Source organism: Budorcas taxicolor, chromosome 3, assembly GCF_023091745.1.
Source record: "Budorcas taxicolor isolate Tak-1 chromosome 3, Takin1.1, whole genome shotgun sequence".
NCBI classification, from domain to species: Eukaryota; Metazoa; Chordata; class Mammalia; order Artiodactyla; family Bovidae; genus Budorcas; species Budorcas taxicolor.
Window position 1 is genome coordinate 80,773,621 of NC_068912.1, and position 22,324 is coordinate 80,795,944.

The 22,324-nt window shown below is 40.4% G+C and overlaps 1 protein-coding gene across 1 annotated transcript in view; it reads right to left on the bottom strand.

Annotated features, from left to right (window-relative positions):
• CACHD1 (cache domain containing 1) overlaps nt 1-22,324 on the bottom strand; it is a 233,449-nt gene that overhangs the window by 42,492 nt on the left and 168,633 nt on the right. The window contains exons 5-10 of the mRNA XM_052637320.1: nt 21,718-21,844; nt 18,881-19,025; nt 17,259-17,475; nt 11,313-11,462; nt 6,474-6,707; nt 133-282 (exon numbers count right to left, since the gene is read on the bottom strand). Of these exons, the coding sequence (XP_052493280.1) occupies nt 133-282; nt 6,474-6,707; nt 11,313-11,462; nt 17,259-17,475; nt 18,881-19,025; nt 21,718-21,844 (1,023 nt within the window). The remainder of the gene's footprint in view (nt 1-132; nt 283-6,473; nt 6,708-11,312; nt 11,463-17,258; nt 17,476-18,880; nt 19,026-21,717; nt 21,845-22,324) is intronic.

The following is a 22,324-nucleotide window of genomic DNA, read 5'->3' on the forward strand; positions in this document are numbered from 1 at the left end:
CGTAGTCCTAGTGACACTTTTTCTACAAATACCATCATTTTCCTACTTTGTGAGTATCAGAATCTCTGCAGATGACTTTTCTTCTGGATGTTAAAGAAACCATTCTTTCCTATGTAAGTTTTAGTAGATTACCTTTGTCATCTATGAGGAAAGTATAGGAAGCCAAGGAGTCTTGGTAATACGTCACGTCTTCAAGGATGTAAGCCAGGTTCACGTCCACACCTACAATTCCCAGAAGGAGGTTTCCAAAATAACAGGGTTTACTTACAGTCATTATCAAACCTATGGGTTAAAAACAAAATAAAAAATCCAAATATGTCAGAGAAGGCACTGAACAAAGGCTGGTGCTGTGCACTGTGAAGGCTGCAAACAGCATCTTAGTTTGCTCTGAAGAAGTTTCCTGTGTGCCACAGTAGCCAAGCACTGCCTTTGCTGACAGCATAAAGGAGTTATGAGTGAGGGAAATAGACTCGTTAGGAATTCAGACATCTTCATTAACTTAAATGGAGGTAATTTGTACCTTTTCCACTATTTTTTCACCTAAAAGGATATGACACTCCAGATCCATACAAAACATCAGCAACATATATATCATTCTACTTCCAAAGTGGGGATGATTCAACTGACTTTGCAAGACCACTGGACAAAGAATCTATCATTCTGGGCTCTAGCCCAACTATGCCCTTTATGTATCATACATATTATACTGGACATAACTTTGAGCCTTGATCTTCATGTCCATTTAAAGGACACAGCACTAATTATCTTACCAATTTCTGTGCTGTGCTGGGCTCAGTCACTCAGTCATGTCTGACTCTTTTGTGACCCCATGAACTGTAGCCTGCCAGGCTCCTCTGTCCATGGAAGCTTCTGGGCAAGAATTCTGGATTGGATTGCCATTTCCTTCTCCAGGGGACCTTCCCAACCCAGGGATCGAACCCACCTCCCATGTCTCCTGCATTGCGGTGGATTCTTTACTGCTGAGCCACCAAGCAAGCTCACCTTACTCATTTCTAGGGGATGTTAAATGAAAGAGATTATGGATAAAGGAAAGCTTATTAGGTATTCTATTTTGTTAATGAATCCTATTTAAAAAAACAGAAAGATAATGAGAAAAATAAAACAGAAAGGTACAGAATCTTATGATCTGGCCACTTAGAACTCTGAGCAGCTAAAGGAGACATTAAAGTTCTAAGGGAATGTATTTCTAGTCCCTTGGGCCAAAAGCTTGCAAACATTTACATAAATGGTCAGATAGTAGATATTTTAGGCTTTGTGAGCTATTTAACCTCTGGTGCATATTTTTTCTTTTTTTTCTAACAAATCTTTAAAGACATAAAAACCATTCTTAGCTCATAGGCCATATAATAGGATAAATAGGGAAAGAGAAAACCCAAGCGGAGGAAAACCTACAGGAGTAGAAGGCATGAACAGTGGTCAATGCATTGCCCGGAGCAGCAGAACAACTGGGCTCTCTTCTCATTTCTGCTACTGAGTTGGCTAAGACGTGCCACCTCTCTGAATGCGTCTCCTTGTGCGTTATATGGGGAGCTGAGACAAAGTGATCTCTAGGACCCTGACAATTCTACAATCCCATGGTTCTAATGAGGTTGCAAAGAACTGGACACAACTTAGTGACTGAACAACAACACATGGTTCTAAATAAAATTTAGAACAAAAAGATGGATAGTTTCTCTCCATCTTGCTCTTATGTCTTAGCATACTTTATTTGCCACAATGGGATAAAGAGTCTTCTGTCCAAATTGATAACTGAAAAGTAAGACTGCCTTTCTTGATGACATGTTCATGCCTACGAGCATGGCAGAAAGCCATTCTTTCATCAACACCTAGGAAAGGGGTTTAAATCACCTTGAAGACTTCTACAGAGAGAATAGTGTCTGATGTGCACTCAAAATATTATTGAGTTGTGACTGCAAAGGCCAATTAAATGTACCACTTGGAAGGAAGAAGTGGATACAACACTTCTGTAAGACAAGTAAGTTTTGGGTATATAATGTACAGAGCATAGGGACTATAGTTATAGTTACTAGTATTGCACATTTGAAAGTTGCTTTGGGTAGATCTTAAAAGTTCTTAACACAAGAAGTAAATTATAACTACATGAAGTGGTTGGTATACAGTAAACTTATTGCAGTATTTTGCAATATATACAAATATCAAATCATCATTTTGTACACCTAAAACTAATGCTCTGTTGTACGTTAATTATACCTCAGTAAGACAAGAAAAAAGAAAAGCTATGCAATGGGTATTTACTATAAATTCAAAAGCATTCTTTAAGTAGTCAATTTTCAGAATGCTATCTATTGGTTTTAAAACATTTAAAAATAATAGTTATCTAAGAAGCTTTTAAAAATACATTTTGGAGATTTTTGCTCAGGTATCCCTGGGCAAAGGGGTTATAAGTGATGGGAGCATCACTATGAGGGCCAGGAGACTGAGGTCACAGTCTGCATGCCACATTCCCCTGGGCTTTAGTCTAAGAAGAAAGTCTTTTTCACAGAGCAGTAAAGTGCAACAGAAATATTCGGAGATCACATGCTTGCTTCAAATTTCTGTTCTCCTCTGGATATACTGAGAGTAAGCCTGATAAAAGAAAGGCAGTCTTACTTTTCAATTATCAATTTGGACAGAAGATTCTTTATCCCATTGTGGCAAATAAAGTATGCTAAGCTCTTGCTACACTTAGTGAAATACCCATACACCCTCCCTACTTTAAAGTACATAGACTTGCATTTTAAAAGAAATATGTCTAGTAACTGATACTTGAATCTGTGGAGATTTTGAATTAGAGCCATCTAAACATGAGTTTCTTTAGACTGAGGGTCCCCTTGTCATGGAGTTAGAGGAAGTGTCACCCAGTAATTCCAGGGAGTGAAAGTACAAAGGTGAATATGTTATACTCTAGTAGGGGAACACAGCAGATCAGTAGATAGTGATTGAAACCTACTGCATGGGAGTCGTAAAACAGGCCGAAGGACTAAACTTTAGAAAGCATCAGCTTTGCATATAATTTAATTTAAAGCATACATGGTAGCTTCTGGATGGAAAATTTTGGGAAGGGTCCCACTCTATCTGATACCGCCAACGGTAACTGAACTTCACTACACAATCCGCTCTGCTTGATCAAGACTCAGTCTCGACACCTGTCTCAATTCCTTTCACACAGAATTGTCATGTTCCATTGATCTATTTTTCTCTTATCTGATTAAAATACTTCTTGAGGGTGAGGTATGTGTCTTGTCCATCCCTGCCTGACAAAATGCTTGACTGGCACTCAGCCACATTGGTAAAATGCAGAAGTTGCCATTCACATTTCAGACCTGACATCTCCCTATAAAAGGAACTAAACTTATGTAAAGGCATGAGTTTCTATTCTATACACATCTGATGGCCCTGCCAGAACTAGGAAGGAAAAAGAAATTGAGGTGTGTCAGTAGCTACCATGCTTCTTCCCTATAGAAAGAACATATCTACTGAAGTTCTATAAATCATAGACCCTATAACATTTATTACTTTTTATATGTGAGTTTTCTCTGAATATTGTGAAAATTCCTAGCAAATGGAACTTAAAAACAAGATCTCATACGGTGATGCTGTTTGCCTAGTAATTAGCTGCCTCTTAAACTTCCTTATCAAGAGAAGATGAGAGGGAAGGATGTAGGGGAAAAAGATAAGCAAGAAATTGAGGAGGAAAAGAAAAAACTGTATTTTTACTGAGCACATAGTGTTGGCCTGGCTTTCCTCTAGATGCTTTAAATATACTAGTGCATTTAATCTTCACAATTACTTTGATGGAAATGTTATTTTTCCTGCTTTAAAGACTAAAAATTTAATCTTATGAAGATTACCTGACACTTTACCTGACATTGTATTATGGGTAACTTGTGAAATCAGGATATTAATGACAATAATAATAGTAATAAAAAAAACAAAATAATAACTCTAGACCAGTTAATTATTACTGAAAGGTATTTTGGACACTAATAGATAAGAGATAAGAAAGCCTTCTTCAGCGATCAATGCAAAGAAATAGAGGAAAAGAACAGAATGGGAAAGACCAGAGATCTCTTCAAGAAAATTAGAGATACCAAGGGAACATTTCATGCAAAGATGGGCTCGATAAACGACAGACATGGTATGGACCTAACAGAAGCAGAATATATTAAGAAGAGGTGGCAAGAATACACAGAAGAACTGTACAAAAAAGACCTGGATAATCACAATGGTGTGATCACTCATCTAGAGCCAGACATCCTGGAATGTGAAGTCAAGTGGGCCTTAGAAAGCATCACTACGAACAAAGTTAGTGGAGGTGATGGGATTCCCATTGAGCTATTTCAAATCCTGAAAGATGATGCTGTGAAAGTGCTGCACTCAATATGCCAGCACATTTGGAAAGCTCAGCAGTGGCCACAGGACTGGAAAAGGTCAGTTTTCATTCCAATGCCAAAGAAAGGCAATGCCAAAGAATGCTCAAACTACCACACAATGGCACTCATCTCACATGCTAGTAAATTCTCCAATGCTCAAAATTCTCCAAGCCAGGCTTCAGTAGTACGTGAACCATGAACTTCCTGATGTTCAAGCTGGTTTTAGAAAAGGCAGAGGAACCAGAGATCAAATTGTCAACATCTGCTGGATCATGGAAAAAGCAAGAGAGTTCCAGAAAAATATCTATTTCTGCTTTCTTGACTATGCCAAAGCCTTTGACTGCGTAGATCACAATAAACTGTGGAAAATTCTGAGAGAGATGGGAATACCAGACCACCTGATCTGCCTCTTGAGAAATCTGTATGCAGGTCAGGAAGCAACAGTTAGAACTGGACATGGAACAACAGACTGGTTCCAAATAGGAAAAGGAGTATACGTCAAGGATGTATATTGTCACCCTGCTTATTTAACTTATATGTAGAGTACCTCATGAGAAATGCTGGGCTGGAAGAAGCACAAGCTGGAATCAAGATTGCCAGGAGAAATATCAATCACCTCAGATATGCAGATGACACCACCCTTATGGCAGAAAGTGAAGAGGAACTAAAAAGCCTCTTGATGAAAGTGAAAGAGGAGAGTGAAAAAGTTGGCTTAAAGCTCAACATTCAGAAAACGAAGATCATGGCATCCGGTCCCATTACTTCATGGGAAATAGATGGGGAAACAGTAGAAACAGTGTCAGACTTTATTTTTGGGGGCTCCCAAATCACTTCAGATGGTGGTTGCAGCCATGAAATTAAAAGATGCTTACTCCTTGGAAAAACAGTTATGACCAACCTAGACAGCTTATTCAAAAGCAGAGATATTACTCTGCTGACTAAGGTCCATCTAGTCAAGGCTATGGTTTTTCCAGTAGTCATGTATGGATGTGAGAGTTGGAATGTTAAGAAGGCTGAGCGCCAAAGAATAGATGCTTTTGAACTGTGGTGTTGGAGAAGACTCTTGAGAGTCCCTTGGACTGCAAGGAGATCCAACCAGTCCATTCTGAAGGAGATCAGTCCTGGGTATTGTTTGGAAGGAATGATGCTAAAGCTGAAACTCCAGTACTTTGGCCACCTCATGTGAAGAGTTGACTCATTGGAAAAGACTCTGAGGCTGGGAGGGATTGGGGGCAGGAGGAGAAGGGGACGACAGAAGATGAGATGGTTGGATGGTATCACTGACTCGATGGACATGGGTTTGGGTGGACTCTGGGAGTTGGTGATGGACAGGGAGGCTTGGCGTGCTGCGGTTCATGGGCGACTGAGCGACTGAACTGAACTGAACTGAAATCTTATAAACTTAATAACCCAAAGATTTACTGCATGAAAGATGTCGTGTTTTTGCAGATAACCAAAGGTGAGTTAACAAGATTAAATACATTACCAAAAATAACAAGTGGTAGAGTAGGATTTGAAATCCTCTGCACGTCAAGCCTGTATCTCTTTGACTACACTGTGTTGCCTTGCCTTTGATGCTGAATCCCGAGCACTTCTGCCTTATTTACCACTTGCTATGCAAAGTTACTCTTGAGTACCAAATTCACTTTTAGATTGAGAGGAATCCTCACAAAGCTTCTAGATGTACCCATTATGGTTTTTTTTTAATTGTTTATTTTTAATTGGAGGATAATTGCTTTACAATGTTGTATTGGTTTCTGCCACACATCAACATGAATCAGCCGTAAGTATACATAAGTTCCCTTCCTCTTGTACCTCCCTCCCACCTCCCATCCCAAGACCCATTATGTTGACTGAGGATAGAGCAATGAGGAAGAAATAAGGCTGCGGATTTCTGCTCTAGAACAGTACTCACTGGGCAGGTGGCGGGGAGGTTACACAATCCTTTGACCAGAGAAAGGGATGCCCACTCCCCCTAATGCTCACATGGAAAATACTGAACAACATTTAAAAGTTACTGTTTGACTCATGTCCACTTCTTTTTGCTTTCCTTCAGTACGAAGTTTTCTCCGAACTCACCATCTCCCATCTCATCAGAGAAGGGGAGGCTAAAGACAGCTTCATCAATCATCCGGTTGGGAAGGTTGGTATAGAACCTGCCAACTGTGGTCTCCAGGTTACTCAGCTGGTTCAGCACCATCATGCTGCCCTTAATCACAGGCAAGGCTATCCGGTCCAGCACGCCATACTTCCCTGAGTTCTGTTCAGCCAGATCTCTTAGAAAAGCCAGTTCTTTCAAGCCAGTCACCCCATCTGAAATAGAAAGCCAAGGGAAGACAATGTAAAACTAACTGGTGTATATCCATAGGATAGCCTTGTCATTAAGATCTAAAAAGGGTCTCAATGAGGTCTTGTAGTGCCCAAAGGGATCTTTGCAGAGACAATCTGGACTCAGGACACAGATACCAGTTCCTGCAGAGGAACAAAGCTGAAGGCATGATCTTTCCTCAAATAGTAACGAGGCCAAAGGAATTCTTCAAAAGGCAATGATGAAAAACACATGACTAAACAGAGGAGCCCCATTCAGCAAGGATTTCTTCCTTGAAAGTTTAATCATAAAATGTAAATTAGTTTTCTGCATTTAATATTTAAAAGCAAAAGTAATATTAACAAGTCTGCATTTAATTTAAATTAGTAGATGAAGTTGTAAGAGTTTTAAAGGATTGAGGTTTGCCATTTCATTTCTTACCTCTTTGCCTATTAACCACTTGCCAAAGTCTCATGCAACTAAATGAAAGAATTATGGATTGTATTTAGTGATGTCTCCAAACCCCATTTCTTTAAACTCAGTTTAATTACAAATGTTTTCATGCTTTATATTGTAGGGATAATACTGGATTTGATTTATTTAATATATATTTTTTATGTTTAGAGAGTTTTAAAATCTTTGTAAAAGATTCAGGCATACTGGGATGTATTGTTCTACAACATCTGTAATCCATAGCACAAAAATAAATTTAATAAACCTTTTTTAAAGTTTTGGTTTGCTATTGTTGGAACACAGTCAAAAGGATTAGTAACTGATCCCATATGGGTACCATTGTAAACAAATTCAAGTTATTTCAGTCACTACTGAAATTCTACCAATGAGTTTTAAAAAGACTCATGTTCTTGAACTGTTTAGTCATTAAAAAATCTGAGTTCATGGTTCACCTACCTTCAGTGACTATCATTTTTAAATAGGAAATATATATACTTCAAGCTTTGGAAGTCCATTTCTAAAATCATGGCAGGATCTAATGGATATAATTTATTTCTTAGCACACTGTATATAAATAATTTAGATTTTGCTCCACTCAGACAATGCTGAAGGAGAATCAGAATCAGATTATCGTTGCCTTTGCTTGACACATAATTGAAATGGGAGGTGAGTGGTATCCTTCAGAGTAAAAGACAACACATAAGATGTGATTGATCCCTGATCTTATACCCTTGAGAAGCTTACAGGGGTGAATGATAAAAGGAGACAATTTGAGGCAATAAAAACATTTCCTTTCTTTGCCATGTACTGCATGGCTCTTTCAAAATGTACAAGAAAATTAACAAACAGGAATATCTGCTAGACAAAGAGCATAGCACAAGATACCAAGGGTTGGGTTATTTTATGTCACTCCATTATGAAGCATTATGCAGGGGTGGCAGCAGAGTAAGTAGGGTGGCAGACTGGATTATTCTATCAACAATGTGGTCGTGCTGGAAACTACATTTCCCAGAATCCCCTTTCTTCTATGCTTCCAGGTTAAACGTGGCCAAAAGTGAAGTGCTGTAACTTGAGAGGTGAAGTGAGAGATGTTAAGAGGCAGACACAGAGGGACCTGAAAGTTCCAGTTCATTCCACTCTTCTGATTTGTGTTCAGTTCCCTTTCCCCACTGCTGGCTTACTCACCAAGGGAAACCCAACCAAGGGCAGGCTCACTCCAGAGGCTACACTGAGAACTCAGAGAGAGCAGCCACAAAGGGACAACAACTTCTCAGACTTCTACACCAGACTTCCTACACAGCCTGCAGTGGTCCTAGTCTCCAGATATCCTTGCAAGCTTCAACTTGTTCACCCAGATCAGAGCTGGTTAGTAACCTTTGAGCTGTCAATTTCTTGTTGCATCTTTCCTCTTGCAGTTCCCCCCGTAATTGTGAACATTCTTACTCTCTTATTTTAAATGGAGGTACTGTGTTGGTTTCAGGTATACAGCAAAGTGATTCAGTTATATACAGATATATTTTTTCAGATTACTTTTCAATATAGGTTATTACAAGATATTGAATATGGTTCCCTGTATTATGCAGTAAATCTTTGTTGCTTATCTATTTTATATATACTGCTGCTGCGAAGTAGCTTCAGTCATGTCCGACTCTGTGAAACCCCAGAGACGGCAGCCCACCAGGCTCCACCGTCCCTGGGATTCTCCAGGCAAGAACATTGGAGTGGGTTGCCATTTCCTTCTCCAGTGCATGAAAGTGAAAAGTAAAAGGGAAGTCGCTCAGTCGTGTCTGACTCCTAGCGACCCCATGGACTGCAGCCTTCCAGGCTCCTCTGTCCATTGGATTTTCCAGGCAAGAGTACTGGAGTGGGTTGCCATTGCCTTTTCTGTTAATCCCATACTCTTAATTTATCCCTCCCTGACACTTTTTCCCTTTGGTAACTGTAAGTTTGTTTCCTATGTCTGTGAATCTGTTTCATACAGATTCACTTGTATTATTATTATTATTTTTAAGATTCCACATATAAATGATATATTTGTTTTTCTTTATCTGACTTACTTCAGACTTAATTGTCCAGGTTCATCCATGTTGTTATAAATGACAATGGTTCATTCTTTTTTATGGCTGAGTAATATTCCATTGCATACGTTTACCACATCTTAAGCCAGTCATCTGTTGATAGGCAATTGGGTTGGTTCCATGTCTTTGCTATTATTAATAGTACTGCTATGAACATTGGGGTGCATGTATTTTTTTTTTTTCGATTTGAGCTTTTGTTTTTCTCAGATAGAAGTTTAGGAGTGGGATTACTAGATCATATGGTAGCTCTGTTTTTAGTTTTTAAAGAAACTTCCATACTGTTCTCGACAGTGGCTGTACAAATTTACATTCTCATCAATCGTACCTGCTCTTATTCTGATAATAATTTGATATACCACAATTTTCACTGTGATTCTGCTTCCCTATTTGAACTGACAGAATTAAGGGTATGTGTCAACCCTCTTGAGTAATGTTCAGAGATACTTTTCAGAGAGGTGTGTCAGGCTAGCTTATGGGAAGAAAAAGAAAAGATGAGAGTGGTCAGGGGAAGTAACCATAAGTTTCAAAAAGTGGAATTATCAGGGGCACAGCAAGTACACATGATACTCCCATGGGAAGATCTAGGACCAGTGAAGAGATGGGTGATGCAAGAAAACTGCTCAGAATCGGCTTGAGCAGACCTGCAAAACACATGGGAAAGGCATGATCGCTTCCTTGTATGTTTCCTTACACCTCTTCTATTGCCTTTAATTCATTTGCCTTGTCTATCTTCCTCACTGGGTCAAGGGCTTCTTGAAGACAAGAGATGTTGTATAAAACAGCTCTAGGACCTCAGCATACTATGTTGCATACGGTATGTGCTTCATAAGCACAACATATCTTGCATATTTATTATCAGAGCAACCCTATGGAGATTTTATTCTTTTTATTTGACAGATTGAAGTGAGGCCCCCAAGAGATTAAGTAGCTAGCCGTAAGCCACACGGCTAGCAAATGCAGATCGAAACTGAAAACCTCTAGACATCAGCTCCTGTGTTTTTCCATGTGCAAGCAGTCCACAAAATATCTGGAAAACAATCATGCTGGCCTAAATACAGTTTCCTGGAACTATCTAGGACGGTCTGATCACAAATCTGTAGACACTGCCTGGGAGTCTGGATTTAAAGATGAATCCACAAGTAATCCTTATCCCATTAAAATGTAAGAACCAGTGCCCCTCAAGCCAGCTGGTTCTGCACAGAAATCTGGAAGTGGAGAGGGGAGATGAGAGACAACAGGTGAGAAGGACTGTAAATCAAGATGTGTTCTCTCAAGAACAAGAGAATGGGGCCACTTTGAACACTGAGAGCAAGGGGCCCAAAGAAGAAAAGGAGGAGCTGTGTATTCATAGGTGGTGGTGGTGGGGGCATGACACAGCAGGGAGCTAGAAAATTGGGCTGTCATCAGACTGGAGGATGGTTAAATTGCTGAAGGGAAACTACTGAGTACTCTATCAGATTTGCCAGTTTAGTAAACTCTCTCACACACTGATTTAACAGCCACACAATCAGCCTTAATGAGCACCTAGCAAGTGCCTGGCACCATCCTGGGTGTTCACTCAATGTCAGGATTAGCCTTCACAAGAACTCTGTCAAGTAGACACTTCTCATTGCCACAACACAGCTACACAAGAGGATAGGGAGAAAGTGGCACAGCTGGTGATTCTGCAGGTAAATGTGATATTCACAGTCCTGGTTTTAGAGAATAATCTAGGTTAGTACTTGGGCTTCCTGATCTTAAATCAATGAGATAAGTTAATAAGCTTCTTACAGTATCAAAATCCAAGTATATATGGAGAAAATCCCCTCTCCCCCCACCAATAATGGAGCTGCACAGATGCCTGCGTAAGACCGTGTAACTGCAGAAGTTTCAGAAATGAAGAGCTCGCTGGACAAAGAGATGAAGAGACACATGCCCTGAGTATCCGTATAAGGGGGAGAAAGCTGGGTTTGGGAAGGAATCTGCTCCTCATACCCTCATCAAAGCACCCTGTGATGGTTCTTTCATATTTTTTGAAAGCAGCATGCACTTAGAGAGAACATTTTATCTGAAAGAAAAGGATCTCGAAACACTACCTACCGTTCATGAGGGCGTAGGTGAGAATCATTACAGAGTTGTTTAGAAAGCTATTTTCTTCATTGATGACACGGAGAGTTGCCTTTTTATCTTCTTCTGAAGAGTCCTTTGATGTAATGCCAGCGGACAGGTAAATGATGACCATGTCTGTATCTAAACAAACACAAACAAACTGAATGTTACATCAGAGGCTGGCTAAAGGCAGCAACTCAAGTTTCTCTTCCATTGGACTTTCCTGCCTCAAGGACCTGCCGGGCCCACTCTTCTTACTCCTGCCCATCTGATGCTGAGCTTTCATCTCCCTGCTTCTGCTGCTCTTCCATCCCGCCTGTACTGGTCCATGAGGCCTCATTTAGCCAGTGTCAGGTAAAGAGATGCTCCTAATGAGTTTACTAGATCAAAGAAGGCAAGTTCCTCTAGGCATCCACGGTTGTGGTAATAGCCATCCCAAATGGATGTCACTCCTGCCTTCTGAAATTGAGCATTCAGAACCTGATTTACTCTTTCCTCAGTGACCCAGGATCTTTACCAGGAATATACATTTTGGGGGATCTAGGCTTTAAAATGACGGTTCTTCCAGAGACTACTGAGATTTGCAAGGTTATCTGCCTCTATGCTAAGCAGTTTCAAACAAACATTTCTGTTTTAAAATTCATCAGTTTAGAAAGGCAGTAAATAAAAACAATAAAAAAAAAAATGTGGACATAGGAGCCAAGTTGCCTGTGTCCACATCTCAGCTGTGCTAATTTCAAGTAGTGTCTGGGTAGATTACCTAAACTTTCTATGCCAAAATCTCCTTATCTAAAACAAAATGAGGATAATGACCGTATTTACTTCACAGGGTTGCTGTGAGGGCTAACTGGTTAATTTTAGAATGAAAGCAAAAGTATGATGGTGGATAGAAAATAAAAGCTTTAACACAAAACAAAAAAAGGAAATCCTTGTATTGGCATGAAGAAGCACTTAGACTCTGGAGTAAACTGACTCTCCAGCTAGGGCTAATGACTGAGAACTCATTGTAGCTCACAGTGAAAACTTCTTTCAGGAGGATTTCCTCAAAAATTAGAGTGGTACATTTCCTATCACTAAAGATGCAAGGGCTGAATGACAGCTTTAATGGAAGGAGGGCAGTAAGCCAGCTGGATTTTATACTGTCTTTTTAACCTGAGATTCTCTGATTCAGCATCTATTTTTAAGATAACCTACACAGATATTCTTTTAATTGAGAAATAATGATTGATATGCTATACGCTTGTTTCTTTAGGTTCTTACACAGTTGTCATTCATCTGAGATTGCTTTCTAGCTACTGGGGGAGGCAGCCTCCAGGTTGGTCCCCCAATGATCCCACTTCCTGATATTCACATCGCCGTGTGGTCTCTCTTTGAGGGTAGACTGGATTTAATGACAGAATGCCGCAGAGGTCATGGGGTGTCAAGAGATGGATTAGGTTACAGAAAGACCACGGCTTCCACCTGTGTGCTCTCTCTTGGGTAAGCCAGAGAGAATGTTGTGAGCTAGCCTATGAGAGGCAAGGAACTGAGGCCCTCAGAATCGAATCCTCCGGCAACCATGTGAGTGAACTTAGAAGCAGATCTTTCCCAAGTTGAACTCTGTGATGACAGCCTCTCTGGCCAACAATTTGACCACAACCTCATAAGATACCTTTGGGCAGAGGCACCCAACCATGCTGTGCCCAGATTCCTTACCTATAAACACTGAGATAATAAATGTTTATTGTCTTAAGCCACTGGGTGTTGGGTAATTTATTATCCAGGAACAGATTATTTAAAAAATCATCCTAACAATGATGAGAATACAATGACTGAATTTTCTTCCATTTGAAAATTTCCATTTTAGACTCTTTATTATGTAGAATTGAATAACAACAACTTGATGCTTTTGAACTGTGGTGTTGAAGAAGATTCTTAAGAGTCTCTTGGACCATAAGGAGATCCAACCAGTACTTCTTAAAGGAAATCAGTCCTGAATATTCATCGGAAGGACTGAAGCTGAAGCAAAGCTCCAATACTTTGGCCACCTGATGCAAAGAACTGACTCATTGGAAAAGACCCTGATGCTGGGAAAGATTAAAGGCGGGAGGAGAAGGGGATGATAGAGGAAGAGATGGTTGGATGGCATCATCACCAATGCAATGGACATGAGTTTGAGTAGGCTCTGGGAGTCTGTGATGGACAGGGAAGCCTGACATGCTGCAATCCATGGGGTTGCAAAGAGTTGAACACGACTAAGCAACTGAAATAAACTGAAGACTTAATATATAAGCAAGCTTTAAAGCTAATTTTGATGCTTGAACAATTCTTTAATAAATATTAACTGCAAATTTAAATTACATATTTAAAATTAGGGTATGAAACCTGATGTAAAATCACTAGGGAATATCCTGGTCTTAACCGATGTCAGTCTTTTTTCAATGTTGTAAACACAGTCCTATACTTTTTTTTTTTTTTTTTTTTTAGGATGCAAAACAGCTCACTTAAGTTTCAGACTGGGAAAAAAATACTATTTGACCCTAGTAGGTGGGATACAGATATATCATAAAATAAAGTATGATCTAAAGTATGAGACAAACCAACACATGTGAGAAATTCCTGGACACTTTTAAGACTGACCTAAAGTGAACCCTTGGGTTTTCTTACTTGGCTTTATGATTCTGGATAAAACATACTGTCACTGACAGCTGGTCTAGGCATAGGCCCGTGACTGGAAAGCCAGAAGGCCTGCAGCCTGCAGCTCCTTTAGCTGCCAAGTGTTATTTTCTTTCCATCCCAACGATAAGATACATGTTCTGCAAGCATTCTCTCTGTCTCTGCCCAGCTCCTGACTCTGTTCCTGCCCCATTCTTAGGCAAAACTGAGTTATTTTTCTATTTTTAAATATCAGATCTGCCAAATTTGCTCTGATTTATTTTTCTACTTACTGGGATATCCCCGCTCTAATCACTCATGGGAATATTAAGCTTTGTGATTAATAATGTTAGGGATGAGTCATTATAGACAATTGGGGCAGAGCAAAGATATAGCATGTAACTGGAAGAAAATGTAACCCTCTCCATGTGACAAGTCCCTGTGAAAGCCACCAGCATTCCTTGAAATGTCAAAGCGGGAAGAACAACCCAAATTTGGACTTTGCCCATGCCATTAGATCCCAACTCCTAACCGTCATATTCCTTCTGCTATAAAATGACCCCTCAACCGGTTATCCCCAAAACAAATCTAGGAAAAAAATCCAAATGTGTTGATGGTATCTGTTACAGATCCACCATAGGACTGAGAAAGAGCCAGCACTGAATAAAAGTTTTAGTTTTTCTTATTAGTACAAAGCAAATTAGCACAAAGCTACCATGACTTGGCCATGCAGCTCTTGTTCATATATGGCTATCAACGTGGGGCAGACACTTGGTTTTCATGCACAGACTAATCCTTCCAATAACCTTCTAAGATAGGTCTTACTCATTGAGAAAATCCTATCAAATGGTCTTCAAAAAGTGCCAGGTACACAGTAGAGTAGATAATAAATACTTGTCTGTGGAGTGAATACAAGTTATGATATACAGTATAAATTCATAAGAGGAGTATGTAGACCCCTCACTACGCTATAGCCAAGGTGACTAATGGTCCTTGACTGTCTCTGGGCTAGGGGTCAAATTGGAATGTCTAGAGTATCTGTGTTCCTTTAGCCAGAGCAATAAGTCTTAAAGGAAACTGAATATCATTATAATCACAGCTAATATGTACTTAATATTTATGATGAGATCCCGGATCTTATTATCACCCTCAGTTTGCAGATGGAGGAAACCAGACCTGGAGAAATCAAGTAATTTGCAAAAGTTTCAAAAAATTTCAGAGGAGGAATTTGAGCACACATGGTTGAAATTCAAAATCTGTATGCTTAACTACTATGTAACATTGCTTGAAAGCACCTCAAACCTTTCCTTAATAAACCAGGTAATACTAATTCCTGACGTGCTTCATTATGCAACCTAATCTGGGTTTTTCTTTCTTTGAACTACCAGTAGACACTGTAAAATGGAAGCCTGTGAGATAAACTTTAAAAACATCTTACTTGGCCTCAAAAAAGAACCTTTTCACATTTAAAAAATAGTGCCGTCAAAATGTGTCCAAATCAGTGACTCTTCTTGCCATGTTTTTGCTCGCCAACATTAGGAAAATCCCCCAAAACCCAAAGGAGAAATGTTTCCTGCCAAAGCAGCTTTCTGCTAACATACAGTGCAGGAAGGTTTATAAGAAGAGGTTTAATGAAGTCTCTATTCACAGTTTTAAAGCTGGAACAAATGACAACATTTGAAAATCAAGGGGTTTCACATAAAAATCCAGATTTCTGGCTTCTCTTAAAACAGAAGATCTGGCAACACTGGACAGGCACTCCTGCAAGGCTGAACAGAGGAGCAGCTGCCTTCTTGATCAAGGATACTCTCTCTAGCTGTCTGCACTCCCCAAACCTTACCTCGAGCTCCCTTGACACCTCACTGCCTGGCTGCTGCCAGTCTAACATTACTCTCTATTATTTAAACAGTGTCATCACCAAAATTGGACTTCATCTCTAAAGATGGTTTGAGAACTGAACAATCAAGTAAAAAGAGCACGTCTGATGAGGAATGCTGACAGGCAGATGACAGCTGGTAAAGGGCATCCGCAGATGAATGGCACTGGCCAACTAGCCAATCTGTCTTGACTGCTCAAGAGGTCAACCTTATCCTTCAGCTTCACTGAACAAGGGACAACTTTGCACTCAGGCATCCTATAATATTGGTTATGGATGGCTGGTGCTTGCCAAGGTTGGTAGGCAAAATTCTAAGATGACCCTGAAGACCCACACTCTTTTATGATCCCCTCCTCTTAAGTATAAGTATGACCAGAAATTTGCTTCTGACCAACAGAATATAGCAAAGGTGATGGGATATTATTCCTGTGATTGTGCTACATATATGGCAAAGATGGAGGGATTCTGCAGATGTTGAGCTTCGAAGAGGACTCTGAAACTCAAAATGCAACCACAGACCTGGCTGATACCTAGACTGCAGCCTTGTATAATCCTAAACAAAGAAGCAACAGATGGACTCCTGTCCCATAGAAGCTGTGAGATAACAATATAGAGAAACATAAAAATGAGACATCATCTACCATCATTACCTGTTATAATTACTGTAGCTTCTTTCAGGGGCCCATCATGTGCCAGCACTATGCTGGGCATTTATCAATGCTGTCTTAGTTTTAAAGCAGACACATTGAAGAGCTTGAAAATATCATCATTACATTTATCTCAATAGGGTACATTCATTAAAAAACAAACAAACAAAAACAACAAACAGATTATCAAATATAAAAGAGAAAATGACATAGATTCCTTTCGGTAGTTTCAAAGCATGGGTCTTATTTCAAATATCCTTTCCTTTCCTTTAGCCTGCATCCTAATTCCAGATTTTCTTTAATACATGAAAATTAAATTAGAGTGCCTTTGTGCATTTGAAGGGCTGTGCTCCTCTAAATGACAGTTGGTTAGAGGAAGGAAAGATCAAGGCAAGAATTCAGGCTGCCCTGTTTCTGCACACATGCGCACAAGCAGACAGTCACTGTAAGTCAGTGACTAGGCGGGGTGGACAATTAGCATTAAAAAGGCTGTGGATATTCTCCGGGGAAATAAACAAGGATGTGTTCCTAATAAAAGGGCAGGAAGAAGAGGCTCAGGGAGTAAAGAAATCATGCAGAGTACCTTTGATTGGAAAAGATGAGAAAATCTAGTAAGTTCCTAGTATTAGATGATAATATGACAACAGAAGAAATTTTTATCCTGTCAGTTTAGGAAAAAAACCCCTCTGGATGTAGTTGTGCGATCAGGTAATAATCTCTTTCTATTGCCATCATTTACCTAGTTTATGAGTTCCATGCCGTAAGAGCAAAGGCACTTACTTGCTTGGAATTTGGTGCTATTGTTGGTGCTTCGAATCAGCTGAAATGCCTTTTGAAATCCCACCGCGTGCTGGGTAGGGCTGTCCAAGGACTTGACGCTGCTGACGAAGGTGGACATTTTCCTTTTTGTCTCACTGGTGGCTGGAGACAGGAACGTCTTATAGCACTGGTCAAGGGAGCAGGTCCTGACGGTGTCTGCCACCGTCAACACGGAAATCTGGAGGGGAAAACACACACGCACACAGGCAAACAAAAACTTGTTATTCTGCCAACGAAAAAGTGTTTTACATTTCAGAAGAGCCCACAAGGTGAGAAGTCCTACAGGACGGTTTTGAAGAGTTTGAATATAAAAGCCCAGAGGCATCAGTCTATCGTATTTGAAGAAGAATAGTTAAAGAGTGGTAAGGGACAGAGACTCAGACCCTAGAGTTTTGTTTTTGTTCCAAGATGAAGCCAGGAGTATGGTGTTCATCTAGAACATTAAAAACAATATTTGACACAGAGAAAAATCTTGAACAATATTAGCAATTGTCATTTTCCAACTGGAGGTGGGAGTGAGGGAAATGGTAAAGGGTATGTGTGTGTGTTTAAATTTTTTTTTTTAATGTGAACTATTTTAAAATTGTAATTCAATAATTTTTTACAATAATGCTTCTGTTTGATGTTTTTTTGGGGGCACCTGAGGCATGTGGAATTTTGGCTCCCCAACCAGATATTGAAGCTGCACCCTCTGCATTGGAAGGCAAAGTTTTAACCACTGGACTGCCAGGTAAGTCCTGGGTGTGTGTTTTAAACAATTAGATTAGTGAGCAAAACCTTAGGAGATGGAAAAGTCAAATGTCTACAGGCGATAGATTATCATTAGCTGGAAACACAGCTATCTCTAAGGGGTCCTAAAGATTAATAAAGCTCTAGTAACCTTCTTTTATCCCTCCCCTCCTGTCAATCTTGAGACAAAGTCTGGCCACCCACCAGTGTCTAAGCCTTCACCTTGTTCCTTCTTAGTATAAATAGCAGTCTGAAAGTTATAGCTAATTAGCAGTCTTAACAGAAGCCATTAAGGAAGGGCAAGACTCAGTTTGGCGGAACTGAATTGAAATTGGAAGTGAAAGTTGCTCAGTTGAATCCAACTCTGGGACCCCATGGACTATACAGTCCATGGAATTCTCCAGGCCAGATGTGGGTAGCCTTTCACTTCTCCAGGGGATCTTCCCAACCCAGGGATCAGACCCAGGGCTTTTGCATTGCAGGTGGATTCTTTAGCAGCTGAGCCACAAGGGAAGCTGAAGAATACTGGAGTGGGTAGCCTATCCCTTCTCCAGTGGATCTTCCTGACCCAGGAATCGAACCGGGGTCTCCTGCATTGCAGGTGGATTCTTTATCAACTGAGCTATCAGGGAAGCCCAGTTTGGTGGGAGTGGTTTTAAAAAGAGGTCTGGAACTAGTATCAGCAGCTACTTCCTCAGATACAAGAATAAAAAGTAAACCACTCTGTTTTCTCAAAGTCATTTTTAGAGGTGGACTGAAAAGCACATACCATAAAACATAAAGTGTTTTTAAAAGGGTATTCAAGAAAGACCCAATGCTAGTGGAAAGGGTAGAGTCACTGGGGTCGTCGATACCTTGTCGTGTTCATCAATGGCGCTGAGGATGACTTGAGCAGCATCCTTGGCGATCTGAAGCTGCGTGTCTGTGACGGAGGCCCCGTGGTCCAGGATCACTACTACGTGCTTTGACTGCGGCCGGACAGTAGAGACGTATATAGGTCTAGAAGGGCAAGAAGCTCTCAGGGGTCACTCCTGGTTTAGGAGAAAGGCTTGGACCTAACACAGCTGCGAGCGCTATAGACGGGCAGGTGTGCTGGCCTCTGTGTGTTTCAGGGGGGCTGGCACAAGGGTGGAGAGACCAGCATGGAATGAGAAAACTATCCTGGTACATTGAAAACAACATCTCGAGACTATCATGGGTGTCTGCACGACAGGGACTGGCGACTTCTGTCTTCCAAAGATTAGAGCAACTGGGAGAAGATTTTAAGAAGCAACGCCTTTGGAAGACTGGCTTTTTCAGCCTGTGTGCAAGTCCACCCTCCCAGGAAATGGACCTGGTGGCCCAACAGGCAGCAGAGACATACTAGCAGGGAGAAAAAAGTCCACTGTTTTTCAGTACTGGGTTCTCTGCAGACTTTGAGTGGGGCTTGGCTAAAACCGAGGAGGCCTATCATTTGTGAGCATGCTGAGCAGCTCTGAATAGCAGGTTTGGTTTCTCTCTCTCCAGACAAAAGCCACTGCTAGGAGGGCCCTTTCCTTTCTGTACTATAGCCATTTACACAGGTCAGCCACCAAAAGGCCCCTTATCAGAGATCTAAAACCATGCCATCACATTTGTCCAAGCCTGTGATAGCCACTCTTCTTGCCAGGTTTTTGTTTGCCAACATTAAGAAGAGCGGGTGTGGGTGGATAGGGGAACTCCAAAGGAGAAAAACCTCCCATCAAAGCAGCCTTCTGTGAGTGTGCAGTGCAGGCAGGTTTGTGAGAAGAGGTTTAATGAGGTCTCTATTCACAGTTTTAAAGCTGGAACAAATTAGAGGGAGCTTAAGAGAGCAAATCAGCCTCGAGAGAATTCTCTCCTTTATGGACACCCTTAAAACACTAGATTTTTCCGTGAAATGTTAGATGCCAGTTGAGTCACAAAAGCCTGGGTACAAATTAAGAAATACAGGCAAAGGACCAAAAAACTCAAAATCGGGCCAAGTTTACACTAATTGTTCTCAAGCCAGAAGTCCTACATTAATACTGAGGTACTACTATATTTTCACTAGTGAATACCATTCAGCCAAGTAAAGAAACAGAATAAAGAGAATCCAAAATTGGTGGCTATAGAAATGAAGAAGACAGCAGAGAATAAGGAAATCCGTCTATCCCACGATTGACAACCATGTCAAATACTGAACTTCTAGGTCCTCCAAGCTAGAGGAGCAGATTCTTTTTTTTAAAAAATGACATACCTCCTCTTTTGCAATTCAACTCCCATAAACAAAAAGCAGGATATGTCTGCATGCTGTCACAGTAAATTGTTAAAAACTGCTTTAATGGGAGACATAAATAGCAGCATTATATGTACAACCTGGGAGGTGGTCCTCACAGTGAGATTGGTTTCTTTCTGGAATGCTCTGCAAACCCACTCCACACTCTGCAAAAGCCTCAGAGGACAGGTAAAGAGATGGCTACAGCAATCTATGAGGAGAGAAACTCAGATTACTTAGCCAAAGGAACAGAGGCTTCAGGACTGATTCATGCCTATTTAGGGGGAGAGATTTGTGAAACCTTCTGAGTGAAAGTGAATGTTAATTTGTGACAAGGTGCTAAAGCAGAATGCCATCTAACCTATCTTCTTAGAAGTAAATAAGAATTGGATGGTTCAAAGTGTCTTTGGCCTCTCCTGAGAGATGAGCTGGCCTAGAATCCAAGGTCATGGACTCTGGTACAGTCTCCAAGATGCTCAAGTCTTCATCATGCTGTCTAGGGAAGGAATGGAGGAAACCATACAAATGTCCTTCTAGGAGAAGCACAGAGGGTGTATTTTCCCTGGGGACAATTTTAGGAATGCTTTACTTTTTCTTCTAATATTGAGATGTAACCAACACACAGCACTGTGTACATTTAAGGTATACAGCAGCACACTGGTTTGACTTACATGCCTCATGAAGTGATTATTACAGTAAGTTTAGCGAATTTAAAATAAGATGGAAAGAATAAAAATAAAGATGGCAGTTAATTTACACTCAAAAAAAAAGTAAACCAGGCATCTTGCACTAGTTCGGGAAGTTCTGGCAGCAAAAGAGAAACTGTGAGGATTCGGAAGGAGAGGATCTTTGCCTAAGGGATTCTGTAAATTGATGAGTCTTGTCATACAAATTATTTCACCATTACCGCCCTTCTGGCTAAGAGGTAGCATCTCAAGTTATTTCCTGAGAAAAACAGCATGTTAACGATCCTCAATCCAGTGTTTTCTGGACAACCTTCAAACTTCTAGTAGCAGACATGTAAATGTCAAAAGGATGGCCAAGCACATTATCATAGAAAGGAAAATTGTGAATCACAAGCTCTACTCAGATACGCTGTGAAGTCTTCTAGCGCTGGTCTTTAGAGAAAGTATTACCATTTGTCTCTCAACAAAAGTGTCTGCAGGGCAAAACAGTCTAAGTGCTTCAATATTTTTATTCCTTAGTAAATACCTTGTTTTACTTGGCTTGTCAGATACTTCTGTAAAAGCTCTGGGCTTCATCATTTGCCTTCCTGAGCATTTCCACACCCACCTATGTTAAATAGTGAAATCAATTCAGGATAAGTTTCTAAAACCACAGTTTGGAGGCAGAGCTGTGTGGATGAATGGGGAGTCTATATTTTATACAGATTACTCTAAAGCAGTAATTAAAACTTTGGCAAACAAGTCAACGTACCTACTGCGATGCTCATAGCTGCCCTTACACCGGAACTTGTGTGCTGGGAAAACAGTGAAAATTCCTTCTTCCGAACTGAAATACTGCCACTTAATTCCAGGGTTGGATTTCAGGTTGTCTGCAAGAACTGGAGGAGTGGGGAAAAAGAAATATAACCACCCAATCCACAGGTGCACGCAGGCACTGTGCCTCAGGCATCTGTTTTGCATAAATGGTTTGTAGTATGAATAAATCCCACTAGATTTAAGGCTATAAATTTTCTACTAAACATTTGCTTTCTGTCCCTTAAAAAAACACCCCATGAATGGAAAATGTCATGAATGCTTCAGTCAAGTGAAGCAATTATTCTTAATATTGTATAGTGACACTTAATGTCCTGGATTATTCTTCCAGCATGAGTGACTCATTTGCATTAATCTCACCCTCACTGGGATAGTCCCTGTTGGGTCAGTGCATATTTGCTGCCTTAGGGTTATGTTCTCTAACTGTGGAAGACAGTAATACTAATAGTCTAATCTCCAGAGTCCAGACCTCTGTGCTGACCTTGTTTGCTTCACAATGAGGGAAATGGCATGGATGGTACCTAAAAAGCCAGAACCATAATCAT